Here is a 21525-nt window from a genome sequence, read left to right as displayed (position 1 = left end):
TGTTGCTGAGGAAGACATTCTCTAGGGCCTTGGGCCAGGCATTGCACGTAGCCCTGAATGTGCACCTGCATTTCTTTGATTAGAGTCACAGTGTTCCTCGGAGGCTCTTGGTGACCACCTGAGCATCCAGGACAATGTCAGCCATGACCTCAAGGAGAGTTGGGCCCAGAATGCCTCTAAGGAAGCAACTTCCATTTTCCAGTTGCTTTGTCCTAATCTAACTGCAAATTGCTGACGAGAAAGGATGGAGGGCCTCCTACTGCCCATTGTGTGGACTCTGACCATTGAACCTTCAATGTGGGTCTAATGGAGAAGGCTAAGGGTGAGCACTGGCCAGCTTCTCCAGTGGGTACAGCCTCTGGCACGGCCTAGGTTCCCACTGGAGACTTTGCTGTGGCAGTGTGGCTCAACATCCTTGGCATCTGGTACAATAAATGGAAGAATTGCTTAGCCCTAACTAACAGCCGGGGTGAGGCCACTAGCAGGCCGAGGCTTTTCTTTGTCATGGCTCCGAGCCTCGACCCTCACCCCTCTCCACACCTCTCTCTACAGTGTTGGGAAACACCACGAGAATGAGATTCGCTACCAGCCCTTCCGCATGACACCCTACCTGGTCAAGGTGCAAGAGCAGCAGGGTACCGAGAGCCAACTCTGCTGCCTGCTGCTGGCAGAGAGGGTACACTCAGGCTATGAAGGTACAGCCATGCCTGACCAGGGAACACCCATGTTAGCCCATCCTTCTTGCCTGGAGTCCACACACGATGTCTAAAAAGTACCTAGCTGCTCATCCGCCTTGGCATCTCCCTAACTTTGTCCGTCTCCATCTTCCCAAAATTCAGCACAATTCTCCTTGTTATCTGGCTCTCCCCACAGCCACCAAGGCAGTTGTGTCCATATCCATGTCCCTTCCCCCCTCGCCTAGCTCTGCTGCCTTTGATCTACAAAGTGTCACCAGCTCTGACAGATCTGAGGCCCCATATCCCTCCCATCTTTGTCCCTCATCCTGGCCTCTGCCTCATGACATCTCAGTACTTCCAGAACCCCACTTACTCCTTCAGCCTCCAGTGCTGGGCCATCTTCGTTCATGCCTTGGCCCATCCTGACTTCCGTCTGGACTGCCTTCCCTCTGTCTGGCTTTCCCTGCAGCTCAGCCTATGGCCATCCAGCTTTCCTAATGCTGTCCCACCACGAGGGGCTCCTGAGGCCACCCTGCCTCCTGACAATCAGGTTTCTCCCATAGAGCCCAAGGGAAGCTGTGCCGTCCTGATTGCCTTCTTAGGATCCTTCTTTTTTTTTTTTTTTTTTTCTTTTTCCCAGAGCTGAGGACCGAACTCAGGGCCTTGCGCTTGCTAGGCGAGCACTCTACCACTGAGCTAAATCCCCAATCCCCGGGATCCTTCTTAAGCAACTGTTTTCTGATACCATGGTCCTTGTGCCTACTCCAGTTGCCTAGCCAGAAGCAATTTGTTTTTTCTGTGTATCAACTCAGGAGTCACAGGACTTCAGATCCCCTGAGGGGTAGCCCCACCCTACCCCAGGAACATTTAGACTGCTTTCCCTGGAATTGCAATCTTTTGATTAACCATGAGGTTTTTGTTTTGTTTTTACAAAGCACTTCCTAAAAGTGATAGTGTGTTCTAATATGATTTTTCTTTAGCACAGCGGTGTATCTCTGCATCCAGAACATTCTCTTCCAAATGTTCATTAAGAATGTAGACAGGAGGAACAAGTTGTAACCCCACATTATGAGTGTCCTTCAAGAACCAAACATTTTAGAATTTGATGGTTGGGGGAGATGCTGGATCTTTGACTTCCTGTGTGGAATGTATTGTCCTTGGCCGCCCTGGAAACTGTCAAGTTCTTCAGGGCAGTGGCAAACTATAAGTCCAAACTGATAACTTGTAACTCAGTTTTCCAAAGGTCATTGTAGTTTCATCCTATGAACCATGAAGGTGGTCTTCTGTCCTGGGTCCACATGTCTCAGGTAGCATGGCAGCTCCCGTTGGCCACCCCAGAGAGGTTAGGAGGCTGCTAGGGGCCGGCTGGTTGGGGCCCGCCCTAATTTCAGCCTGGTGGCTCTGCTCTGTCGTTGAGTCTGCCTTCTCATCGGCTGCCTCTTACCCCAGTCCTTGTGGTTCCCCAGTCAAACGGAACTGTGTGTTTCTTACAAGTGGGGATTCTGTCCTTTCAGCCCCCAGGATTCCTCCCGAGAAGAGAATTTTTACAACCACCCATACACCAAACTGCTTGTTCCAGGATGTGGATGAAAGGTGAGTTGTGTCCTGCTGTTCACACACACACCTGCCTCCCAGAGTCACTTGTCTGGAGTCAGGGGCCATCGTCATGTCATCAATGCTGGGACAAGTGCTCAGTGTCTCAGTAACTATCAGAGACAAAAATGAACTTCTGGTTGTCCTACAACTCACTCTGTAGCCCAGGCTGGCCTCAGACTCAGAGATCCACCTGCCTCTGCCTCCCGAGTGCTGGGATTAAAGGTGTATAGCTGAACATTTTTTGCTTTTGACATCGTTGCTGAAGACAAGGTTTCATGTCATTTTTGTCCACACAGTAATCAACAAAAATGGCTGCACTGTTCTGCGACCTAGTGATGTTTCAGTGAGACCACATACACTGTTGTGGTTGTGTTACCTAGTGACAAGGCTGTCATAATGCCATCCTTTGGCAGTTTCAGCTGTGCACGGTATAGCACCATGCTTCTGGCTTAGGCATTTACAGCTTGTTGCTTTAGCAGGCGTTCCCCTGTGGCACCCTGCAGCAGCCTACACCTCTGTGTGCCCTGGGTTTCTTGATTGCATCAGCAGTCACACCTGGTGACCAGCCTGTGCTGTGCGGGTTCGCTTTGTTTGCCTGACACTGCCTCTGACAATAGAATTGCCTAATGATGCATGGTTCAGACTCTGTCCCACTGTCACAGGACACATGACTGTATAGGCGATGAAATTACAGTCAGAGTTGATAAGATGCAGCTGTGGTGGCACATGTTGACCTCAGCACTTAGGAGGCTGAGGCAAGAATAATTGGGAGTTCAAGATCCTACTTCAAAACCATGAAAGCAAGAAAACAACCACCACAGTTTATAAGAAATGAATGTTATAAATGGGCCTTTCTGGAGAGCTGGAGATGATTTCAGTTGTGCCTGCCTTTATCGCCCTGTTTAAATTCTGTCTAGTGGGCGATGGTACCATCAGGGATGGGGTGCCAAGGGCTAATGACGGGGAGACGCCATTGGCAGGACCTCAGCAGGAGCCTGTCTTCCAGGTCCCTCCACACCTCTTCTCAGGGCTCCTGGGCTTGTCTCGCCTGCAGGGTGGGGGGTTGGGGGGGTCCTATAGCCAGTGTGAGCAGTCCTGGTGGACTCAAAGCACTTGGTTCTGAGCAGGCTGTGGTCCGCTGCGTGCCTTCGCCCAGCTCTTTGACAGGTTCAGAGGTGGCAATCAACTGGCTGTTGGGAGTTGTCTGGAGAAACGAGTCCTCCAGAAAACCACAGGAAATGGACAGAGAGCCAGAGCAAGTCACCCCTAGATTCTGGAGGATTGGGTCCTCCCCCTTTGTCTACCTGGCCAGGGTCCCAGGTCCCCTTTTCAGAGTTATGCTGCATTGCCTCCAGGAAGGTTCTACTCTGTAGGCAGCCAAAGACCTGCCACCCGGGGCCTAGGTTGCTGGATATGTCCTGCAGATCACCTGTGGCCCAGGTACTAGAGGGACAGTATCAGATGCAGAATCCCGGGCTGAGTGTGCAAAGCTTAGGCTACCGTTACTGCATAGGTCTAAGGACTGTGTGCAAACCATCACGTTTTGCTCCAGCTGTGAGGCAAGTGGACAGGCTAGTGCCTGTGGGAGGCAGTCTGCCCAGTTCTGCCCAGAGAGTGGAACCTACACCCAGGGCCCCTTGATGGAACCCTGCGGTCAGGGGCAGGCATAGGGCCCTTCCTCCTTAGCTTTGTTCCTCCTTTCCTCTCTTTCTCCTCCTCCTCCCCGGCTCCTCATCCTCTTCCTCTTTCCCCCTTCTTCCTCCCCTCCCCCAGTTGCTTCAGCCAGGCTTGTATTGGGAGGGCGCCAAGGACATTCTGTACACTCTGTCTGAAAGGAAACAGAAGGCTGAGAGTATGCCTCAGACACTGAGGATAAAGTCAGAGTCACCCCATATCCCAAGAAAGTTCTAGTCTAAGGTTTTGTGTAGAAGGGCCTTCTGCTGGAGCAGAGGGGAGTTTGAGGAATGCGGAGATGCTTGGGGGAAGGTGAGGCTGCTCACAGCTGAGCTAGATGCAAACAGAGGCATAGAGGGCTGCTTCGGTTCCACCCCTACAGTGACCAAGGACCAGCCCAAACCACCAAGGGACCTCCACTTTACAGAAGCACAGACAGGCACTGAGCAAGGGTCCCAGCCCGTCATGGGGATGCCCAGGGGAGCCCCAGGAAATGACCTGAGCTAGGGGTCAAAGTGACAGAAGGAATAAATACCTCATGACTTAGAAAGGACAGCTTCTAGACAGCTCCTGTTCAGCTGAGACTCACAGCAAGCTGATCAGTATTAGAAAGATATTAGTAAAGGAAAAATCAACATGCCGTCATGATGTATTCTTTCGGGAGGTCAAACACCATGCTGTCGCTGACAGCCTCCTTACTGTCAGACCTACAGGGATGCTGGCGACCTCAGCTGCTGCAGAGTCGAAAGACTCGCTGCCTCTGCAGCGTTTCCGTTTTGGGGGAATTTGGAGCCGCGTCTGTCTCTGAATGAGGAGGTTCCCTAAGATGGTGGTCCCTCAGAGTCTGCTGTCTCTGCCCGACGTCTGTATTCCATGTGCTGACTGCCGTGATCCTTACCTTGCAGGGCAGTCCCCCTCCTGGGCTATCTACCTCAGGACCTGATCGAGACACCTCTGCTCGTGCAGCTCCACCCCAGCGACCGGCCCTTGATGCTCGCCATCCACAAGAAGAGTAGGTCGCCTTCTTTCAGCCCGGAGACTGTGTGCTCTGGGGCTGGGAAGGGTCAGAACCACTGGGGATGCTGAGACCTGGTGTCATCAGCCTTAGCTGGGCTAGGGAGAAGACCACCCATAAAGGGTCCTTGGCAACTCATTTATAGTATTCGTGTCCATGAATATGGGGAGACCAGCAGAGCTGTGGGGCAGGAAGGTTCTGACCATCCTTGGGAGTAGACTGCACAGGATCTCTCCAAACTAGTCCTCTCAGTGGGTAACATGGAGAGATTCGTGTCCTGAAATAGGTGGTTTCCTCTGCTGAAACCACCCCAGGTGTGATTGAAGGCACAGGAGTTGAAAGCAGTGGCTTTGAGGAGGTGACCCTGGCCAGCCAGTGCGCGTCTGTTTTCTGCCTCCACACCAGCCCTGAGACCTGTTTCTTACCCCCTAGTCCTACAGGCCGGCGGACAGCCTTTCGACTATTCTCCCATCCGATTCCGCACCCGCAATGGGGAGTACATCACTCTGGACACCAGCTGGTCCAGCTTCATCAACCCCTGGAGCCGGAAGATATCCTTCATCATCGGGAGGCACAAAGTCAGGGTGTGAGTGCTCCCAGGCTTCCACTCTGGGTTTTGAGGGATGCTGGCCTGTTCTCACTTCCCACCAGCAGAGGGCAAAGATGGGATCCTCTCCCTGTTGGAAGCTGGCCATGCACGTTGGCAAGGGGTAACCTGCCCAGGTGGGAGGAGCTCACGCAAACACAGCTGTGTGGCAGCTGGGGGTCTGTGGAGGTGGAGATAGAGATTCCAGCCCCAGTGGCAGTGTGGGTGCCACATTCAGACTAGACAGGCCCTTCTGAAGAGACAAATTAAAATCACGCAGGGGCCCTTTGAATGAGGACGTGTTTGCAACCTCCCCATGCCCCGAGGAGAAGACTCCACACCCCAGCGTTCAGGAGCTCACAGAGCAAATCCACCGGCTGCTGATGCAGGTGGGTGCCACCTTAGGTGTGTTCTGTTCTGCCTGCCCCCATATGTCTGCCCAGGTGGGCCAAGTCTGGATAGTGTGGTTGGCCTGAGAGCTGCCAAGTGCCTTCAAGTTTTCCTAGCCTCAGACTCTTCCTTGTGTGAGCCATGACCTTGAATGAGCAGTTGAGGGCTGTCCATACCCCACAGCTTGTCATACAGTCCCAATGTGATTTCCACTGGTGTAAGGCTCACTTTCTCCCAAAATACTATCACCAGCATTGGGACTTAGTGATGTCACCCTCCTGCAAAATGAGTTTACCTACAGGCAGTCCCACAACTGAGTCGATGACCCCATTCTTGGTTATAGAATACGAAGTGTAACTGTAGTTGAATCAGTTTTATATTTTTAAAACTTTGATAGGCTTCAAAAGACCCCAGCTGTGCAATAATCAGCTAGTTGAACACATTCCTTTTAATGGGGTCTCCTTAGTGGCTGCGTGCCTATAGATGAAGGCCAGACAATCCGGGGTTTAAGCTCCCCTCCATTTATCTTCTCTATGTGACCCTGGGCAAGCCGAGATCAGTGTGGCTTGTGGTGACCTCTTTTGTACCTTTCCACCATGTCCTCAGCAATCTGTTCGCTCTTCCCACAGCCTGTCTCCCATAGCGGCTCCAGTGGCTATGGGAGTCTGGGCAGTAATGGGTCCCACGAGCACCTTATGAGCCAGACATCATCCAGCGACAGCAATGGTCATGAGGAGTCCCACCGGAAGAGATCCGTACGTCCCTCTCTGTTCTTCCCCCTGAGAATGCCAGCTCAGCAATGTGTGTCCTAAGTTAGAAAGCATGATGGGAAATAGCCAGGCAGTGGCTGAAGCCAGTGGCTCAGCCGCCTTCTCTGGCTCGATTCCCCTGAGATTACTTCACATTTCAAGTTGAAGCAGCTACCTGGTAGTTGAACATGTAAAGGAAAATGACTTCAGTGGGCAGAGCAAGGGAAATAGCAGCTTAACTGGAGGGTGGTGAGGAAGCATCAGCATTTCCTCTGCTCTGTGCCACCCTTGGGGGTCGATCATGAGAGCTGGGGCCAGCTCCATCTGGCTCCTTCAGGATTTCCGAATCTGGGTCGGAGTGTAGTGAGTACCCTCTATGGTGATCACGTGTCCAGCATGTGCATGGCCCCTGGTTCTACCCCAGAAACACAAAGGTTCCCTGTGTTGTTATTGTCCATACTACTCAACTGATGTTGGCTGTTCCTCACGATAGGGGATGGAGAGAAGAGGGTCTCCTAGAATGAATAACGTGTTCCTTATTGTTTTTCTTCAAGGGAATTTTTAAAAATGGTGGCAAGATTCAGACCAAAAGTCACTTTTCTCATGAGTCTGGAGAACAAAAGGAAACATCTGTTGCAGGTAAAAAAGATGTCCTCTGGCTCCTCCCTCACGCTCACTCTTCCTTAATAAATCTACATTTATTCTGCTTTTTAGAAAGGAAACAAAAGAAACCCCACGTTCCTTTGCTTGTGTCTTAGAATGGCAGAGGAAAGGACCTGGAGTACTGGCTTATTGCTCTGTGTGAGGGCTGGGAAGGTCACCTCCTGGGTGTGCTTTCCCCATCCTTGCTCAGCAAAGAAATAAGGGCTGCTCCACTGTGTTTGGCCAACAAGTGCAGATCTGACTGTCCAGGATGCCCTTGTTACCCTGTGGACCCTTAGGATGTGGAGTGCACTGGGAGCCGTGGCCACAGGGGTGGGGGTTGGGGTGGTGATGGTGGTGGTGGCTTATTTCTTCACTCTGCACAGTAGCTGTGTGACCACATGCTCACATTTCATACACCTAGCACTTGCATGCACATCTGTGCACAGTGCCCAGGTGCTTGCACCTCTCAAAACAAGACCATGCACAGTAAGGTGCTGGGTGTTGGGGATACAGCAGTGAATAAGATACAGCTCATTGCTCAAGATCCCTCAGGATGGCAAGCATGTGGTTCCTATGGTGAGCACAAACATAGGCAGCAATTGCTGTATACTCACTGTCACTAAGTCATATTTGAAAATCGGCCCTGTGGTTCAGTGGTTTGAGTCTTGCCGCCTTTCTTTCCTAGATACTAAAGCATAAAGATACAAACTCAAGGCAAGCCTGGTTCCATAGTTTAAGGTCAGCCTGCCTAGTGGGTGACTTAGTGAGACCCTATCTCCAAAAACAAAAACAAAAGCCAGGTGGCACACACCTTTAATTCCAGCACTTCAGAGGCAGAAGTAGGTGGATCTCTGTGAGTTCAAGACTAGTGTGGTCTACTTAACAAGTTCCAGGCCAGTCAGGATTGCAGAGTGAGAATTCGTCTCCATATAAATAAGCAAATATCTAATGATGGATAGGCCACCGAGCTGTTTATGGTAGATTACTTGGGCCGCACATGAAAGGCCCTGTGTTCAGTCTCGCCTGCCCTGCTCAGGAGGATAAGAGAGACGGGGTCTGATTGGTCACCAAGTTCAAGATATTAAGACCCATCCTCTTCCACCTAAGCCCCGAGCCCTGAGAGTGGCCCTGGCATGTGCTGTTAAGCCCAGAGAGAAACAAGCTCTGCCTGGGTGACAGATTATTCCAAGCCCCTGCTCGGAAGCCCCACAACTGTCACGCTGATGGGGCTTCTGGATGCGGACTGTCACTGGGGTCCTATATTGCTACATTATGAATCCTTTACCCTGCCTTTGAGCAGAAGAAAAGGCTTTATAAATATGGAGTGGTTTCTTTTGGCAGATAGAAGATATTAAATAGAAAATTTTGGGGTTTTTTTGTTTTGTGTTGTTTCAGAAATGCAGAGCAGCCCTCCAGTTCAGGTGAAAGCCGCCACTGCCGTAGAAAGGGCCAGCTCCGGGACCAGCTTCCCCAAGGCCGTCTTCCCCGAGGAGCTAGCCTATAAGAACCAACCTCCCTGCTCCTACCAGCAGATCAGCTGTCTGGACAGTGTCATCAGGTACACAGGGCACTTCCGACCTTCCCTGCCGTTGGCATCATCTCCACCCACACCTTCCCACCCACACGGTGCCTTCCAACCCTCACACAGGTACCTGGAGAGCTGCAGTGAAGCCGCCACCCTGAAGAGAAAGTGTGAGTTCCCAGCCAACATCCCGTCCCGGAAGGCCACAGTCAGCCCTGGGCTGCACTCGGCAGGTATGCTTTCCACCTGGGCTGTCTAACCTGTGACGCCTTAAATCTCCTGTATGAGTCAGAAGTCATCATAAGCCCTCACGTGTCCCCTTCCCCCTCCTGAGTTAATTTTTCATGGAAAGTCAACCCCCTTCTTACAGGTGAAGGTGATGTCTAGACACAGCGCACTAAGCTTTGAGAACAGGGTTCTGGAAAGTCCGTGGGTGTCCAGGGGACAGCCATGAGCTCCATTCCCTCCTGTGGAGGTGGAGCCTCCGCAGTTGTGGGGCAAGCCCCTTCCTTGGCTGTCTAGAGGATCCCTGGCCTGTGAACACTAGCACGCCCCATGGCCATTTGAAAGCTCGGGCTACCGTGAATGATAACCAGAGTCAGAAAGGAACCCCACTGGATGTAGTGACACATGCTTGCGATCTCAGGACTCGGTAGACTGAGAGGATGCTGAGTTGGAGGCCAGTCCGGGCTACAAAAGAAGACTTTGTCTCAAAAAATACAAAAAGAAAAAGAAACAGGGCTGGCAAGATGGCTCAGTCCATCAAGGCAGCTGCTGTGCCGGCCTGAGTTCAATCCCCAGAACCCATGTAGAGGGGAAGAGAGAGAACTGACTCAGCTTTACTGCTGCTGCTGCTGCTGCTACTACTACTAATAATAATAATAAAAATAAAAATAAATTTTAAAGAATAAATAGAGTGTCCCATTTATTAAATGAAGCACAAGAGAGTGGAAGGTCATGTGTGGAACAGAGTGACCATGCCAGATTACCCCCACCTCCTGCTTATTGGAAAAGCCATTGCCACAGAGCAGAGGGCCTTGGCTCAGCAGGACCACAGGCATCTAAATGCTTCCCTCGCAGAGGTCCTGGGCTCTGAGTGTGAGGTTCAAGCTGTGTCACCATTTTCTCTTCACCTTTCTCCTGAGGACAAACCGTATCTGTGGGGTGGGGGTGTCGCCCGCGCTGGTCCCATAGGTCCCTCGAACCTCCAGCTCCTTAACTGGACAGGGGCTTTCATCCTGCATGTGTTCCCTTCTGTTTCTCTCTCATCAAGAGGTAACTCGGCACTCCAAGGTGACCAGCCGCACGGAGGTCAGCGCCCACTTGAGCTCCCTGACGTTGCCAGGCAAGGCGGAGAGCGTGGTGTCCCTCACCAGCCAGTGCAGCTACAGCAGTACCATCGTCCACGTGGGCGACAAGAAGCCACAGCCGGAGTTAGGTACGCCAGAGCCTCTTGGGGATTATTAATCAACAGCAATCTGAATTTCAAAAAGGAACTGTGGAGGCTGGGGAGGTGGCTCTGTGGGTCAGAGCTGCACAAGCGTGGGACCTGGTTCACACCCCCAGCACCCACAGAAAAAGTGGGCCGTGGTCAAGCACGCCTGTAACTCCAGAACAAGAGGGTTCCTAGAGCTTGCTGGCCACCAGCCTGGCTCCCGGTCCAACGAGCAACCTTGTCTCTCAAAGGAATGAGGTGGAAAGTAATAGAGCAGAACACCTGATGTCCTCTTCTGGCTTGCTTGTACAGACACTGTCTGTCTGTCTGTCTGTCTCTCTGTCTCTCACGCACCATATGCATATAACACACATACATAGAAAAATTGACTTAAAAAATTAGAATGCTAACAACCATTTTGAACTTTTATGTTTATTCAAACTTGCCAGAAGAGGCCTAGTAAAATATACTTGGGTACTTAGAATTCAGAGGTGGGATGTGGCCAGCTAGGTACAGCTAAGTACAAGTCCCTGCTGTGCTCTGGCGCCACCTAGTGGCAGGTGTAGGCCCTAGCGTCTGTCCATAAGGTGCAGGCCCCACTTCCTTAACTAGTAAGTAGGCTTGGGGCCTTTTCTCTGCCCCCAGCAAAAGGTGAGGCTAGCAGCCATTCCTATGTAGGGAAAAGAGCCAGAACACATTGTAAGAAGACTGACTGGGGCATGAGGACCTGAGTTCCTTGTACCCGCATAAAACCCAGGCACAGTGGCCACCTGTAATTCTAGCATTGGGGAGGCAGAGACAGGGGGATTCCTGGGGCTCACTGGTTAGTCAGTTTAAGTTGGCAAGTTCCAGGTTACATGAGAGACCGAACTCAAAAAAAAAAGGTGGAAAGCCATCGAGGAAGACACCCAAGGTGGAACTCTGGCCTCCTCACTTGAACATGTACATATGCATACATATTTACTTGTGAGTGCACATACACACACACACACACACACACACACACACACACACACAAGGAGTGAATTACAAGCTTGTTTTTAAAGCAAAGAAGGAAATGATAAACCACGTACCTGTGAGATTCAACCCCACGTGCTCAAACAGCCATGATCCATAGGCCACATAGTCACAATGGCCACCATGCAGGGTCCTGAGCCTTGGAAGATGTAGCACTTTGGCCCTGTCCCCTGTGTACCACAGCTGAGGGCAGCTTTGGAATGTCTTCAGGCTCAGAGTGAAAGTCCACAGCTCCCAGTTTTCCTGTTATTCACAGGCCTGATGCCTGAACTAGTGGATCATCAGGTCTCTGCTTGCTGCTTTCTGCCTTGGAAAGCTGAAGTAGGCGTGGGGAATGTGGGCATCATGAATCAACTGGGTGTGAGGGGTCTGTCCTGTAGGTTGCACTGACAAGCGCATACTGATCAGAGCCTGCTTCTTCTTGCAGAGACAGTAGAAGATGTAGCCAGCGGGCCCGAGTCCCTGGATGGTGCAGCTGGTGGCCTCAGCCAGGAAAAGGGGCCTCTGCAGAAGCTGGGCCTCACCAAAGAAGTTCTGGCTGCGCATACACAAAGAGAGGAACAGGGCTTCCTGCAGAGGTTCAGGGAGGTGAGCAGGCTCGGCGCACTGCAGGCTCACTGCCAGAACTATCTCCAGGAGAGGTCCCGAGCCCAGGCGAGTGAGCGAGGTGAGTGCTGACCTGACCTGAGCGTGCATTTTCTGAACACTTCCTTCTTATTAAGACGGGACCATGCTAGCCTGTTACAACAGGCCTCTCTGGTGCTGTGGTTACAGGTGTGGGCCTCCCGGCCTGACTCGGGTGTTCTGCATCCAGTGCTGCCTTCATACCGAGCTGGTATGAAGGTCGGAGGTGTTCATATGGAGTAACCACTGCCATTTGCTGGCGGTGCAGCCTGGGACCACTTTCGAGGATGCAGCCTCATGTTCCCAAGGGAACAACACTGTAAACAGTTGCAGAGCCCTAGGCTAGCTTCAGCAAATAGTGGGTTGGGGCTTTTGACCATACTCTGGAATAAAAAGTTAAGTTCAGCCTGCAAAGAATAAGCTGGCAGCTCTTAGGAATGGAGTGATGACTGTCCCCTTTCGATAGACTCACCCTCCTGGCCTGGAGCTGCCCTGTGGACAGCCAACCTCAGCCAAAGCCACTAGCATAGAACTACACTTCAGTTCAGGGCCACAATCCCTGGGTTCAGGGATGTTCAGGGATGAAATAAGATCCACTAGCTGCTTGAGGGCTTTCTGTTTCAGGAACCTGGTTCTTGAGTCTGGCTACCTGTCCACAAACTCACGATGGGATCAGGCTCAGTCCATAATCCCCCCTGGCTCCTGTGCCTGACCTCCTGTTTGTACCCCCAGAAACAGCTGCTGCACTGGCCAGGGATACCAGGTCTTCTCTTGGCTCTGGAGCTCTGGTCCAGGATCAAAGCTAGTGAGCCAAAGAGACACACCACCAGGACCAGCCCCACAGACACACTGAAGGGAACAGGGGAAGCTATGACCTCTTTTAAGGAGCATAGCTTTTCTTCTGTCTTTCTGGCTTTCTTTTGAAGGTAGAGATGGAGCCAGGGTCTCTGGCGAGCATGCTGCTCTGTTTCTGAGCAACAAACCTAGCCAGCCTTGCTTTCCCATGATTCCTTCTCACTCTCTCCAACACACAGTACTGGAACACCAATGGAAATGCAAGAAGGACGCCCACCCCAAGCCCGAGCAGCCCCAATATACGTAGTTCCAGTTCCCCTAGACCCAGTGGTTTGTACAGTACATGGATCGGCCCCCCATTCCAGGCAATCCCAACACCCATGGATCCCAGCCTTTTCACCACTGTCTTCTCTGAGGGAAAAATTTCCTGTAGGCAAAACAACAAAAAGAGACCGAATCATAAAACCTTCCCTTACAGGGAAGTGTGCTTGGACTGGGCTGTTTGTCTCAACATGCAGTAAAGGTATGGGACCCCCTGCCCCAGCTCCCAGATGGCCCCTGCAATACCTATTGCCTTACGCCTGATAGTCTGCTGAAGTGGGAAGAAAACAGGTTCCTGGGCTGCCCCTCAAGGAAGGCACTGGGAATCTGCAAGGTCCCCCTGCCACTGGCACCCCTCATCCTCACCACAGAAAGCCTTGGCGGTGGCATCTGTCACCGGTGAGGAGGCATGTGGGCACATGTGACTGTTGGTCAGCTTTGCATCATCGTGACAGTTTCCAGGAGGACCAGTTGAGAGGGAGGACATGTTGGCGTGGCTCGCCATCCCAACGGTTTGCGACCACGCTTGCTCAGCCCCATTGGTGCCGAGTAGCACTCCGTGGCAGGAGACAGTGACTGGAGAGCTGCCCGCCTCACAGAGGCCAGGAAGTGGGTCCAGTACCTTAGGGCGTGCCCAGCAGCCTAGCTTCCTCCCAAGTAGGCCCCACCTTCTAAAGCTTCCATCTCCTTCCCTTCCTCCCTCCCCCAGGGCCGGCAGCTGAGCCTTCGGCATGAACTTTCAGGGGTGCTGTAGACCCAGGCTGCAGCTGCCCCCAAGCTCTCTTGTGGCCGGTGGAACATGCAGCGTCTCTGTAGGGAATAGTAGTGGTAGGTTAAGTGAGGCTGGCCATTCTGCCATTTAGGGTCCCTACACCAATACGTATTTTTTCCTGAGTATCAGGGACTAGCAGAGAATGGCAGGTTTTTGTTTTTCAATTTTGTTTTGGACAAAGAATCTTTTGTTTTGATTACTAATGTTTTGAGAATTCCATAAAATATATTTTGTTTATATTCACTCCCGCTTTGTATTCTCTCCTCGAGTCCAATTTGTACTACCCATGTACTCCTGGGTGTGGGGCCGTCTGTGTGGCCTACTGTGGGCCACAGCCTTAAAGAAAACATGCTCTCCCTCCCCCAAAGCAATCAGCTGTCCATAGCTCCTCAGTTAGGGAGGCCCATGAACCCTGTCTGCCTCCTTGATAGAATGTTGACTGGTTTGATCGTGTGCAGGCAGGCACAGCTGCTGTAAGTTTGTGAGTAGAGTGGTCCTGTCATATCTGGAAGACCTATTTTGGTCCAGTCCTGCCCAACCTCTGGCTCTCACAGGCTTCCCATCCCCTCTGTGATGTTGTTTCCTGAGCCTGGCGTGAGGTTTATGCCCCATTTGTGGCTGCCACACTCAGTAGTGAGTTTCTGTGTTAGCTGCCAAGCCCTGGACAAAGAACTTCTGCCGAGATCTGCGAGCTTCACTAATCTCTGGATACAGAGATGTGAACTTGGAGGGCAGTTTGCTGCTATATATATATATATATATATATATATATATATATATATATATATATATATATATAGCATTAATAGCAGGTTTACTCCTGGGACCTACAATCTCACCAACCTGGGTTCTTGGCCAGATCTGCAGTATCAGGCATGCCTTCCCTCCTGTGGAGGGGACCTTAATCAAATCAGAAAGTGATGTTGGTTGTCCCCATAACATTCATGCCAGAATTACACCCCAGGGCATTTCTTGCCGAACTGATTATTGTAGTTCCCAGCTAGGTTAGACTGCTGGGAACTTTTTCCCACAACAGACTACATAGCACCTTCTAGTATTATGAAACTAGGCAGTGAGGAGGAAACTTCCTGGTCCATCTCAACTTGATTTCTCCATGGACAAAGGGCCTTGAAGGTACTTACACAAGAGAAGACATTGGACTTTGAGGAGAAAGAGGGGAATATGGCCTTGTCAGTAAGGATGCACCTTCAAGTCAACGGAACTTGGATTTATGGAAAACCACTCATTTTACTTCAGTCCCTCTCACTGGCTATGGATCGAGAGAAGCCGAGTGTGGTTTCCCGGGCTGTGGAGTTGAAAGGTGCCATCAGGTGTCTGGCATTCTACTCTCTGTGGGCTGACACTCTCTGGCAGGCACTTTCCAATTTTTACCCTGCTGTTGTTCCACATTTTAGCTGCCCCAGGACTAAGAAATACTTCTGGAGTCGAGTCCTCTTGGAAAAAGACTGGAAAGAACAGAAAACTGAAGTCCAAGCGCGTCAAGACTCAGGATTCTTCTGAGAGCACAGGGTCTGGAGGACCTGTGTCCCACCGTCCTCCCCTCGTGGGCCTGAACGCCACAGCCTGGTCACCCTCTGACACATCCCAGTCCAGCTGCCCCTCTGCACCCTTCCCCACCTCAGTGCCAGCTTACCCTCTGCCTGTGTTCCAGGCACCTGGAATAGTGCCCACGCCAGGGACTTTGGTGGCACCGCCCGCAGCTGCCCACCCTGGCTTCCCCATGCCTGTTGTGCCCATGGGCACCCACCCTGACTTCACAGTGCAGCCCCTGCCGTTTGCTGCCCCCTTGGCTCCAGTCATGGCCTTCATGCTACCCAGCTACCCCTTCCCACCGGCAACCCCAAACCTGCCTCAGGCCTTCTTCCCCAGCCAGCCTCACTTTCCAGCCCACCCCACACTTGCCTCTGAAATAGCTCCTGCCTCCCAGGCTGAGTTCCCCAGTCGGACCTCGATGCTCAGACAGCCATGCACCTGTCCAGTCACCCCTCCAGCAGGCACAGTGGCCTCAGGCAGGGCCTCCCCACCGCTCTTCCAGTCCCGAGGCAGCAGTCCCCTACAGCTTAACCTGCTTCAGCTAGAGGAGGCCCCCGAGAGCAGCATTGGAGCCACAGGGACCTTGGGGACCCCAGGGACAGCTGCTTCTGGTCTGGACTGCACAGCTGGCACTTCTCGGGATCGGCAGCCAAAGACACCTCCAACAGTAAGGACTCTGTGAGGGGCCTCCTTCCTGTCAGGCAGTAGGCTGTACCACATGGTGGTCACTGCACACCCTCATGTCAGAGGGGTTCTAGACTGAGTGCTTCCTGCCAGCCTCAAGGCCTGGGTTCAGGCTACAGTGTCCTTTCTGCTTTTCTGGAACGTGTGATTCATGGTTATTAAGTCCTACCATGAAATGTCATTTGGAGCTCCATAGCGAGCACATGAGGATGACAGATAATGCAGATGAGGGGACCAGGAATAGTGTGTGACTTTGGGGAGCATTTTTGGACCTCACATTTTTGTTTTGTTTTGTTTTGTTTTGTTTTTCGAGACAGGGGTTCTCTGTGTAGCTTTGCACCTTTCCTGGAACTCGCTTTGTAGACCAGGCTGGCCTCGAACTCACAGAGATCCGCCTGCCTCTGCCTCCCGAGTGCTGAGATTAAAGGTGTGCGCCACCACTGCCCGGCTGGACCTCACATTTCTAATGAGTCTTAAAACTGGGGTTTTTTGGAGGGTGGGTTTTTTTGTTGTTTTGTTTTGTTTTGTTTTGTTTTGTTTTGTTTTACTTGAGACAGTCTTACTCTATCCCTGGCTGGCCTGGAACTTGCTATGTAGACCAGGTTGTCCTCAAACTCAGACATCTGTCTGCTTCTGCTCTGAGTACTGGGATTAAAGATATGCCCTTGTTTGGCTAGGCGTCAAAGTTTGATGAAGCCCAGCATGGGGAAAAGGTACAGGCTCCTGCCTGCATGGCCAGGAGCCTGCCTGGTAGAGTGCAGGCCCCTGGAGGCTCATAAAGATGTGTGTGTGGGGGGGTGTCTGCTCTTGGCTCAGAACCCAGTGTCCCCTGGTGTGGTAAGGGCTCTTTTCCAGTGTGGTTTCCAAAAGAGCTAGCTTTGCAGTAGCAGCAGGCTGAGTCAGCCCCATGCACCATGTGGTAGGAGCTTTGGGGTGCGGCTGGGAGGGTGGGGGGTGCTGCTGCCTTTGCAAGGCGTTGATGCTGCTGTTCAGAAGGTGGGGCCATGTGAGTGGGCAGTGGTTCTCTCAGAGCTCTCTGCCCTCTTAGGACACTAGGACCCAAGATGTTTCCTAAGCCAGGCAGCCCCACTGGGGCTCGGAGCCTCCATCATGGGGTGGCTGGCTACCCAGGAGGCTGAGGAGCATTGTGGCATATTTGCACTGAGTCCAAGCCCTGCTGTCTGCTGTGACTCTCTCAAAGGCACATTATATTAGGTGGTATTCATAGAGTGTCAGCGACCCTCTCCCCACAGTCCCATAACTACAAAATCTGCTCACCTGATAGGTAAAGGAGAGGCTTGTGCCCCATGACTGATCTTTGCACAAAAGCCACCCAGCGCACTCTCTTGCCTCCATCCCACCATATCGTATGTTGTGTGCCATGTTGTCCCTAAGCCCCTATGATCATTGGTGTCTTTTTCCTGTCCCTAAAGTGCAATGAGCCCTCCGACACCCACAACAGTGACGCCATCTCCACATCCAGTGACCTACTCAACCTCCTGCTGGGTGAGGACCTCTGCTCGGCCACCGGCTCAGCACTGTCTAGGAGCGGGGCCTCGGCCACCTCAGATTCTCTGGGCTCCAGCTCACTAGGCTGTGACGCATCCCGAAGTGGGGCAGGTATGTCTGTGCTGAGAGCACAGGTGTGTGTTATCCAGGTTGGATTTGGGTTGTATCTAGAAGATTCTCACAGAACGTTCTATCCCTGGCCATTCTGCATGGATGCAGCTCTGCCTGCCCTACTTAGCACAGCATGTCCTAGCGATCAGAATTCAGGGTTCTATCTGTTAGCTTCCAATTTCTGTGTCAATGAAGACATTATATCCATGCCAGCTCTTGTTGGGCCAGTCAGTGGGTTCCCTGGGCATTGGTTCAACTAACCATCCAACTTCTACTGGCAGGGATCATCCACATGTGCCCTCAAGCCTCCAGCGTAAACCTGCACATGGCCACCCTCAAAATCCTGACATCCTTTCTGCCCTAAAGTGAACATTCCCTAACCTGCTTACAGGCTTCTTTGCCCAGGGGCAACAGCTCCCCTCTTAGGACACTTCTATGAGTCTAAAGATAGATCTGTTTCAAGTCCACAAACAGTGAGAACTTGGGGCAAAGGTGAGGGCTCCAAGACAAAGCCCTGCCTGAGCTCAGCTTTGCCCCAGGTGAGAGCTTTGCCCTAGGTGAGAATCACCTCCATGGTGCTGGCAGGTATCCTGTGTTCGAATCACTTGATCATTAAGATTAGAAAGCCAAGGGGAAGGTGGGCCAGCACAGGTTGTCTTTACCCAAGGAACCCTGCTCTCCAGAGGTGCCATGCTTCACGTAGGCACATTTTGCAAGAGCTGCTTTCTTATGCCGAGGTTCTAACGATGTGCATTTCATGTCTCTGAAGGCGGTAGTGATACAAGTCACACCAGCAAGTACTTTGGCAGCATTGACTCTTCAGAGAATAATCACAAAGCAAAAATGATCACAGACACCGAGGAAAGTGAGCAGTTCATTAAGTACGTCCTGCAGGACCCCATTTGGCTGCTGATGGCCAACACAGATGACAGCATCATGATGACTTACCAGCTGCCCTCCCGGTAACTGTCCAGACACCTCCTGGGAAGCCTGGAGGGCTGGGTGGGAATTTCCAGCACCAGGGTCATCCAGGCAGGCAGGCAGGATGTCCCGTGGAACACTGTCTAGCCTCAGCAGCAGCAGTAGAGAGAAAGGAGGCTTTGGCCACACACTGGCGCAGGTTGCAGCTCTGTTACCTCACCCACCTTCGGGTAAATGGGATGTGTCTGTCTAAGTCGGAGAAACCAAGGGTCCGGGTAGGTGATCAGCCCATGTCTGTGGTAATTCTGGGTCTGCGCAGGTTCTGAGAGCAGGTCAGGCTTCCCTAATGAGGTTACCGCCTTTGCAGAGCAGCCCCAGACATGGGACTAACAGAAAGGCAGGGGAACCCCTGGGGTTCCTAAAGGCAGCAGGCCCCGGTCATTAAAACAGAGGGACTGGTGGGGATCCTCAGGCCTCAGGTTGGAGGCAGCTGTGGTCCAGGCCAGCGCTGGCCCAGGAAGGAGACTGAGGTCCCAGAATATGCATGGTTAAGTCTCCTAGGCTGACCACACAGTGAGAGCCCAGCCCAGGGCTCCAGACTGCACCTGAAGGGGCCAGGCTCCCACAGCTAGTTTCAAGAAAAACTGAAATTGTGACCTTGGTTATCATTAAGAGAACAACTAGAGAATACTTCCTAGACAGATCAAGTTACCTTAAAACAAAATAATGCCTCTCAACGATAATCCTCTACCGCTACCTTATTGATACTGAAAACGCTGACAGAAAATGAGTGTACTGTCCCTTCAGCCTGTGGCACTCACCTACACCCAATTCTTCATGAAGGGACCTCCAGTCGGTCTTGAAAGAGGACCGGGAGAAGCTGAAGGTGCTGCAGAGATCCCAGCCCCGGTTCACAGAGGACCAGAGGCGAGAGCTGCGGGAAGTTCATCCTTGGGTCCAGACTGGGGGTCTGCCTGCGGCCATCGATGTGACAGTGAGTTTGCAGGCCTTCCTTCTCACATAGCCCCAAGGGTGCAGCTGGGGCTAAGTAAGCATGGTGGCACACCTCTCATCCCAGCACTTGGGAAACTGAGGCGGGACGATGGAAAGCCAAAGCTGGCTTACCCATAGCAAGAGCTTGTCTTAAGAAACAAACAACAGAGGTTCACTAGAGAGGACCCCTGGACCGTCTTCCTGGTTCATCTGTAAATATCACTCATCTGAATGGGGAACTGCTTTGAAAAAAAGAATCAGATGTGATATAGAATGCATCTGTGGCCAGCACTTGGGAGGCTGAGACAGGATGATTGCAACCCTGAGTCCCTGAGTCTAATCTGCTACACAGGGAGATCCCTTCACACACACACACACACACACACACACCACACACACACACACACAGAGAGAGAGAGAGAGAGAGAGAGAGAGAGAGAGAGAGAGAGAGAGAGAGAGAGAGAGAGAGGAACAAAGGAAGGAGGGAGGGAGGGAGGGAGGGAAGAAAGGTTTTAGGACCCTTATGAGTGAGTGCTTCCAAAGGTTTGAATGGCTAGCCTGGACATCTCCTGAGGGGAGTGGCTTCCCTTCCTACCATTCTGAAGTCTGTTTAGCAATACAAACATCTCTCTGCCCTCCCTGCTCTTCCTGCCACGGACCCTGGTCCTTAGAATTCCAGAACCGCATGTGCTCCCCAGACCTCTGCTGCCATCTGCTGACTCTCAGGTAGAGTGTCCCCACTGCAGTCCAGTGGCATGGGGACAGCCACCTTCATCTCCAGGCCGTGGCTCTCAGTCTACGGATGCTAACAGCGCCAGTTCCTGGGCACCAGGAATCTTCTCTGGCCTCCAGGTTCCCAGTGCTCAGCTTGGTGTAAGCTTCCGTGTTGATCATCTCCCCTCACCACTGACTACAGCTAGGGAACACTAGCTGTATCCCTGCCCTTCCCAGCTCACTGGATGGAGGCCCACCTTTCCAGACTGCTAACTGTGGAGCCGTCCAACCTGCCACTCCTACTCTGTCTGGTCACTAGCAGATCACACCATTCAACTTTCAAAGGTAGACAGAAGCCACTTCTCACCACCTCCACCATATCCCCACCCAAAGGCAGGCTAACCTCACATTGTGCTCCCCCTTGTACTCCAGAGTCAGATCATTTTTTGTCTCTGGAGTGGTGTGAATGAGAACCCCCCCCACACACACACTCCTTATAGCTCATGTATTTGAATGCTTAGCCATTAAGGAGTGGTACCATTTGAGAAGGATTAGGAAGTGTAACCTTGTTGGAGTAGCTGTGGCCATGTTGGAGGAAGTACGTTACTGAGGATGGGCTTTGAGGTTTCAAAAAGCCCATGCCAGGCCAAGTCCCCATCTCTCTCTTAGCCTTCAGATGTAGCTCTCAGCTCCTTCTCCAGCATCATGTCTGCCTGCCACCATGCTTCCTGCCTTATGCTAATGGACTAACCTCTGAAACTATAAGCAAGCCTCCAATTACATATTTTCTTTAATAAGAGTTGCCTGGGTCATGATGCCTCTTCTAGCTATGCCCCATTCTTAGTCAGAATAAATGGCTTCACAGTCACACAGACCCACCTCCTGCTATCTCACTTCCCATTCCCCTGCCCTCTCTTGGAAGTTCTGGGTCCAGCAGACAGGCATCTGCCCTGGGACCTTCACACTTACTCTTCCCTGTGTGGGAATCATCTTCGCTCAAAGGGGCCTTTCTTTGTTTTGCTGTCTTCTTGGGTCAGGAACTCGAGAGCAGATTAGCTGGTTGGTTCTGGCTCAGGCTCTCTTGGGAGGGATTTTTGATGTTTGCATACATTGTGGAGACTAAGGGACAACCTTGAGTCTACTTGAAGTGGGGGGTTGGGGCAGGCTGTCTTCTATTAGCCTAGAGCTTGACAAGAGAGCTAGTCCAGCTGGGCAGTAAGT

At 52.0% G+C, this 21525-nt stretch overlaps 1 protein-coding gene across 1 annotated transcript in view; it reads left to right on the top strand.

Moving 5' to 3' along the window:
- Positions 1–21525, top strand: part of Per2 (period circadian regulator 2) — a 43523-nt gene that overhangs the window by 19167 nt on the left and 2831 nt on the right. Inside the window, exons 8-22 of the mRNA XM_036173182.1 lie at positions 553–695; positions 2192–2270; positions 4853–4959; positions 5395–5548; positions 5829–5937; positions 6568–6693; positions 7242–7326; positions 8728–8890; positions 8981–9087; positions 10128–10292; positions 11734–11973; positions 15234–16039; positions 17490–17676; positions 18446–18638; positions 19441–19591. Coding sequence (XP_036029075.1) covers positions 553–695; positions 2192–2270; positions 4853–4959; positions 5395–5548; positions 5829–5937; positions 6568–6693; positions 7242–7326; positions 8728–8890; positions 8981–9087; positions 10128–10292; positions 11734–11973; positions 15234–16039; positions 17490–17676; positions 18446–18638; positions 19441–19591 — 2815 coding nt within the window. The remainder of the gene's footprint in view (positions 1–552; positions 696–2191; positions 2271–4852; positions 4960–5394; positions 5549–5828; positions 5938–6567; positions 6694–7241; positions 7327–8727; positions 8891–8980; positions 9088–10127; positions 10293–11733; positions 11974–15233; positions 16040–17489; positions 17677–18445; positions 18639–19440; positions 19592–21525) is intronic.

Source organism: Onychomys torridus, chromosome 23 (assembly GCF_903995425.1).
Source record: "Onychomys torridus chromosome 23, mOncTor1.1, whole genome shotgun sequence".
NCBI classification, from domain to species: domain Eukaryota; kingdom Metazoa; phylum Chordata; class Mammalia; order Rodentia; family Cricetidae; genus Onychomys; species Onychomys torridus.
This window is presented reverse-complemented; position numbering and strand designations above follow the sequence as displayed.